General features: G+C 37.1%; 1 protein-coding gene across 2 annotated transcripts; it reads right to left on the bottom strand.

Annotated features, from left to right (window-relative positions):
* Nucleotides 1-254: 254 nt before the first annotated feature.
* LOC105052233 (RHOMBOID-like protein 1) lies at nt 255-5,777 on the bottom strand. Of its 2 annotated transcripts, XM_010932977.4 has the most exons (6): nt 5,265-5,774; nt 3,252-3,415; nt 2,144-2,307; nt 1,778-2,037; nt 892-1,018; nt 255-770 (listed from the first exon to the last, which is right to left on the bottom strand). In XM_010932977.4, the coding sequence occupies exons 1-6, from the start codon at nt 5,576-5,578 to the stop codon at nt 648-650; spliced, it is 1,152 nt and encodes a 383-aa protein (XP_010931279.1). In that variant the 5' UTR covers nt 5,579-5,774; the 3' UTR covers nt 255-647. The 2 variants fall into 2 exon arrangements, with proteins under 2 accessions (XP_010931279.1, XP_019708610.1); XM_019853051.3 differs by lacking the exon at nt 255-770 and having other exon boundaries at nt 1,005-1,142; nt 5,265-5,777.
* Nucleotides 5,778-6,293: the final 516 nt, after the last annotated feature.

Genomic DNA, 6,293 nt, shown 5'->3' on the forward strand with positions numbered 1-6,293 from the left:
GCAACAAAGCCACCCAGGGTCTGAGTAAATCAATGCACACTAGTACAACAGGTGGCTGTTTTCTGAAACAAATATGTATTGCAAGTTCGGATTCTAAGCTCATTCTAGTCCTACCACAATCCATGCATTGTTAATCTAGCGGGTTTTCAACATGATGTTGTGGATTGGCCCTGGTAATTGTCTGTGACACAATTTGTTTTAAGACATCAAGCAAAGTTCAAAATCCGGGCAGAGCCACATGTCACAAGCTAGAGTTTCAAGCAAATGATAACTTTATAGCTGCTATTCTAACAGACCGAACTAGTATACCACTGGGATTAAGGAGAACCTACCTATCTGCTGACCATCTTTGGTTCCTTGCTTCTGTCAGCCTTTCTTTCAGCATCGAGTTTTGGCTTCCACTTCCAACTTGATGATCGGCGATGTTGTATTTGCACATTCTTGATATGAGATTGAGCTATCCATAAATTATTATTTCAAGCCATGTATCGGGGCTTTTACAAGGAACCCTCCCTATGAAAATAATAGAGTACATGAAACCCAAATGCCTATTTTACAAAATACTGATAAGCTACAGAAGCCTATAAGCATATCTTCACCAACATAAAGAATCAATGAAGGTCCAGAAAAACAAGGAATGGACTTCATCAACTGCAAAGCTGTCTGCACAGCTCTTCTATCCGAGTTTCACTTGCACTAGGAAAGAAAAAGGTTTGGTTTCTTCCATCGCCTTGGCATGTCAAATTCAAACCATTTTTATCTTGAGCTGGCTGAAAGGATTAAGTCATGAAGCATTGTCCATAAATTCAAACCATTTCACCTTTAGAAATAAATTAAGCACATTTTTGATCCATAATACGACCAAGTGGGTAAAGAATATAAGCATCTTACCAAGCAGTATGAGGCCGATGACTTGCAGCTCCATCTTGAAGTAGGGGCACAACTCAGGTAATGGCACCAGGAGCAATGGTCATTTGCATTGACCCCTCGAAATAGCATAATTAGGCCAACAGTGAACCTGGTGGAAGTTTTAGAACATACCCCACCATCAACAATAAGCCATTCCAAAAGCAATGCTGCTTAACTTTATGAAGTTGAACAAAAGGGACCAGAGAGTGAGGAATGGGGAGGTATGGCATCATCTGAGATTTTTTTTAAAAAAAAATAAATAAATAAGAGAGATAAAACATTTGTAAAACATCATTTATCACACTGATCTTCAAGCATGAAAGCCACCTATCCTCTGAAGTAAGCATGATTGCACCCAAACCCACCCAATAACTCAAGCCATCTCTCACTGCTCTCCAAGCAATATTGTTGCTATACTTGTTATCCAGGCAATGGATGGTTCTCATAAATGGAAGTCATGTTATCTTCGCTAAAAAGGCAGGAGTGCTTACAAACCAAACCAAAAACTAGTCATTTCTCCACTTCTTATATTAAAGTTGCTGCCCTTCAAGCAATATCCTCACTATAGTTATTACGCCCGTTCAATGGATTTTGTGAATGAGCATACAAACAGAGATTTCTATAACTACTAAGTAATAGAATGAATGCTGCCAAAGTGTTAACTCTTAATTAACCATCCAAAATTACCTGACCTATCTAAATGGTCAAAGAAGTTTTGACAGGCAGTTTTTTTGAAATGAAACAACTAGGAGGATGTATCAGCATACAATCAAACCATTCATAATGCATGCACACACACAAACATGGATGTGTAGTGCACGCATAAAAACATATTCAATAGACAGAAAATGTTAATTTGGTGACTTACCCAACAATTAGAAAGATAGCAGCAAGGATCCAAAGTATATACTGATAGATCTTGTGCTTGCTTTTGACTGACCCTATGTGATATCCAGGAGGAACATTCTCTTGGCCAACCCACCCAAATTGAGGGCGAATTAGAAACACAAATCCAAGAAAGAACCCTGAAATAAATCCTCCAATATGAGCAAAGTTGTCCACATGCGGGAGGAGTCCCAGAGCTAAGTTAATTGCAACGATTAATATGAGGGTCCATAGTGCTGCAAACTGAAGATTAAAATTAAAGGCATTAGACAGCTAAAAAAACAATCAACAAATTTGAAAATGTCAGACCAGCACTACTTCCACTTAGTAGCCATATCTCAAAGATTACCTTATTTTCGTAGACTGTCCAATTGGTTATAAGCTCAGAAAGCATGCCCCCAAGTAACCCAAAAAGTGCACCAGAGGCACCAACAGAGATGTTTGATCGGATAAAGAGAGCAGAGAGTAAGCTCCCACCAAACCCAGACAAGACATATAGCAGGCCAATTCTCACTGTAGAAGAAAAACAAATATTCTGGTTCTCAGGAAATATCACTTATTCAAGAATGTCATATAACAATATTAATATTAAAAATAATTGAAGCACAAAGCTGTAAGCAAAATATTACTATATGACGTATATCTGAGCTCAGCATATAAAACCCCCTTCAAGTCATTTCCACGTGCAATATAGAAATGCATCAGATAAGCAAAAACTGGATATGTACTTATTTCATAATTTGGGCTCTTATATGCAACCCTCAACCTTAAGTTAACCTACCAAATCCAATTTCTTTACCAGGGCCAAGGGCCATAATCCACGATACTGAATGTGATTAGCATTGACAGTATGTAAATGATGCCACTTCTATTAAAAGCATAAATGGATTCAACATTGAGCCTGGCCATTTTCCCCTGAAGAAACCTCAAACCTTACTCACATGTGTAAAAAATGCCACTCTTTTTTGATCTGCTTATGGATAGCTTGGTTTAAAATTTGGATGGATTATGTAATGCCGCTTCCCTTTTGTGAAAATCCACTCCATTTACCTACTATAAGTCCATAATTTTATGTGGTTTACAGTCAACATTTGGTCGCCAGAAGATCATAGATTCTAAAATTTCTAGAAACCTCAACTGACGGATCAAGGGGAGTGAATTATCCCAAATGTGTAGTGGCACTATGAATCTCTGGTTTCATAATAGACACCTGCATATATCAGTATATCATATATTAAACCAAGCAAAGGAAATACACAAGTAGCACTTGTCGCAAGCGGATCTGCTATGCTAGTAGGGAAGCAGATGATGCAGATTCCTGCATGCAAGAATGTAAAACATGACATTCCATCAGGCAATAACAGCAATTCATTTGACTGCATCCAACATCAGATTTGATCTAAGACAGGACATGAAATAGTAAATAACCTGAAGTTAAAACTTATTATGCAACATACCAAACCCAAATTCTTGTTCAAGTTGAACTCCAATAAAAAGCAGGCTCAACATGTTGGCAAGTATATGGATAACTCCGGCATGCAGCCAAATGCAAGTGATCAGGCGCCATCCTTGGTGCTCCTTAACCACTTTAGTCACATCTAGAGCACCCATCTTCTCTAGCCTGATGAATTAGATACATAAAATGTCACCTACAACTCCAAACCCTTGAGACTACCATAGTATAGCATAGAGAAAATTTTATAAGTTCAACCAATTCACAAGGTGGATATCAAATACCAATGGAGCTATCCCACTTTAGTGCAGTTGACCACAGACAAGCTCAAAAATTATTAAGATATGTGAAGGCCTAGCTACATAAGAGCACCAGAATCAATTAAAAGAGGCCCATAACGTAAAACTTATATCTTAAGCAAAATTACACTATAATGACAACAAATACTTCCATGTTGCTTTAGGAAAGCAGTTGCCAATCAAATTTCTCTATCCATAGATGGCACTAAGGAGCATAATTTTCAAAGATATCCATTTTTGGACTTGAATGTTATACACTGGTTAATAAATATCTTCTTACTCTACAATTGTAGTAACAGTTGATTACAAACATCATGAACTCACACAATATGGGAGCAGCTCAAAAATATTCAGGAAATAAATGGAATTCCAAAATTCATGCTAGAAAATTAAAGTTGTGATGGGACAATAAACCATTGCATGATCTAAAATCCCATAAACAGATGTAATTGGACGTTTTGGTCTTGGTTCCTACAGATAATATAACTATCAGTGTGTTTCCTACTACCCTTATTGATTTCTTCCCTTAAAGAATATTTGTTAAGTTGGGAGCTTTAGAGAAGGAAATCTTGAAAATGATCCTTAATATCTTTGTGTCATGAGTAAGGAGGATTCTTGGAGTTCTCTTGGTAATTTGGTCAAAGACCTTCTATAAAGTGAGAGCTTGTGCGTCAAAGGTAACTCTAAAGCATGCATTTTAACATTTCCAAGTTGATGGAATACAACACAAGAAGTCGCAAAAATATGGCATTCCTTACTTCATCATAGAGATCTAGGAAGAATTCCCATGTGGATCCCGGGTTTCTTTTTATACAGGATATCAAAAATAATACTCTCCTTGCTTTTCATTCTAGTACGCACTTTGTCAAGTGATCTCAAAAGGTTATTCTTTCGACAAGAGGAAAGGTAATGAAAATAGACATGAAAGGTATCCTGGATGAAACGAAACAGGGATTAAATGGTGAAGATAACATCGAAGGACGCTCAGTGAATTCCCAAAAGTCAATTCACAAACTTTAGGGACATAATTGTTAGGTAGGTTAAGCAAGAACTGCAATCTACTATGAAGAATTTGATTGATCAATAATGGAGCTTGATGTTAGTGTTCCATCAACTTCCAGTAGCTTCAAATATGCCCTACAGATTTAAGCCAAGGCCATGTTAAAGACAATATGAGGGAAAAAACTGCAATATGTAGGTCAATCACTAGAATTCAATGGCCAAGTACATGTTAAAGACATTGTCGATCAGGACATCCCATTTTCATGTGAATCAATCTATTTTCTCAAAAATCAAACTTTTGGGACACTTTGAGTGAGAAATGCCCATCTATTTTTGTTCTTGGTAAAACGAATGCGGTCAAACCTGAAATGGGAAAAAAAATCCAACATCCTCATACATACAATATCTTTTAATCCTGTATTTCGGTTCCCCTACGACGAGCCCTGTCCTCTCTTCAATCACAAATCGCCATATAACACAAAGCAACAACAAAAAAAAAAAAATGCAGCTCTGAGTGCCTAATTTAAAATCAAATCAACATGACCACAAAATAATACATCTTTAAGTAGCACAGTTAGTGAATACAAAATTATGAACAACCGTGATTTGCATAAAAGCTCACATCCTATTTGAAGCAAAGAAGAACAGTTTTCTCAATAAATAAGTGATCAAATGAAATAAGAAAAGAAAAGGGAAAAAAGGAAAAAAAAACTCACGTAGATGAGGAAGGGCCGAAGAGTGGATTCTCCTTGAGGGGATTGAACGCGAACCTCCCGAGGAAGGGGGCGACACAGGGCCTAGGGGAATTCTTCGGGCAGTTGTTGACGTACATCGTGACGGCAAACATGACAACGTTCGCGACGATGAACACCGGCACCAGCCAAGGCGTCCACTGCCGGAACGGCCGCAGCTCCGCTTGCTCCGGCGGTGGCGGCGGAAAGGTCGGATTCGCCTCCGGTGGATGGATGATGTTTTCCCCCCGACTCGGCGAGACCTTGATCTCGATATCTGCCGACGTTTCCCTCCCCATCCCCAAATTCTTCTCCCTTCCTTTCTCTCTCGATGAGATCGACGCTATCCGAAATCCTTCGTTTGGAGGAGAGGGAAGCCAGCGAAGATCGGATCCATTTATATTTAAAAAATAGTAAAATATTATGTGGGTTTACTTTTAAAAACGTAGTAAAATATTATGTGGATTACGGCAAAAGAAAGGACAGAAAATGGAGAGGGCGAAGGATTGCGCATGCGATGGATGCAAGGAGGAGAAAGGAAAAGTATAAAAAAAAATGGAAAGAAAAATTTGAAGATGGATGATTGATTAAGACGGCAGGGTTGCGAGGAAGGCAAGTGTAAACTGATAAGGCTGTGATCCATCACTCAAATGGGTCCAGTTGGTCCGTGATCTTATCAAATTTATTTAGATCTGATCCAATTCTTTGCAAAGGGCTCATAAAATTGTGAAACAAGTTTCTATATACATCGGATACTAATGTATTCATATTTATATTTATTTTATTATATATATATATATATGAATATAAATTGAATAATTAAATTTTATAAGTATAGAATCAAAAATATTATTAGGTTGATGCTAAGTAAAAATAATAAGTATGTTAATATGATTATATATTTTTTTTAAAAATTTTTGCGTGATATATAAATTGAAATAAAATTATAAATAGAATTAAAAATTTAAATAATAGATCAAATAGTTATTTATTCATATTTATATTTATTTTTTT

This window comes from Elaeis guineensis, chromosome 10 (assembly GCF_000442705.2).
Source record: "Elaeis guineensis isolate ETL-2024a chromosome 10, EG11, whole genome shotgun sequence".
Lineage (NCBI taxonomy): Eukaryota > Viridiplantae > Streptophyta > Magnoliopsida > Arecales > Arecaceae > Elaeis > Elaeis guineensis.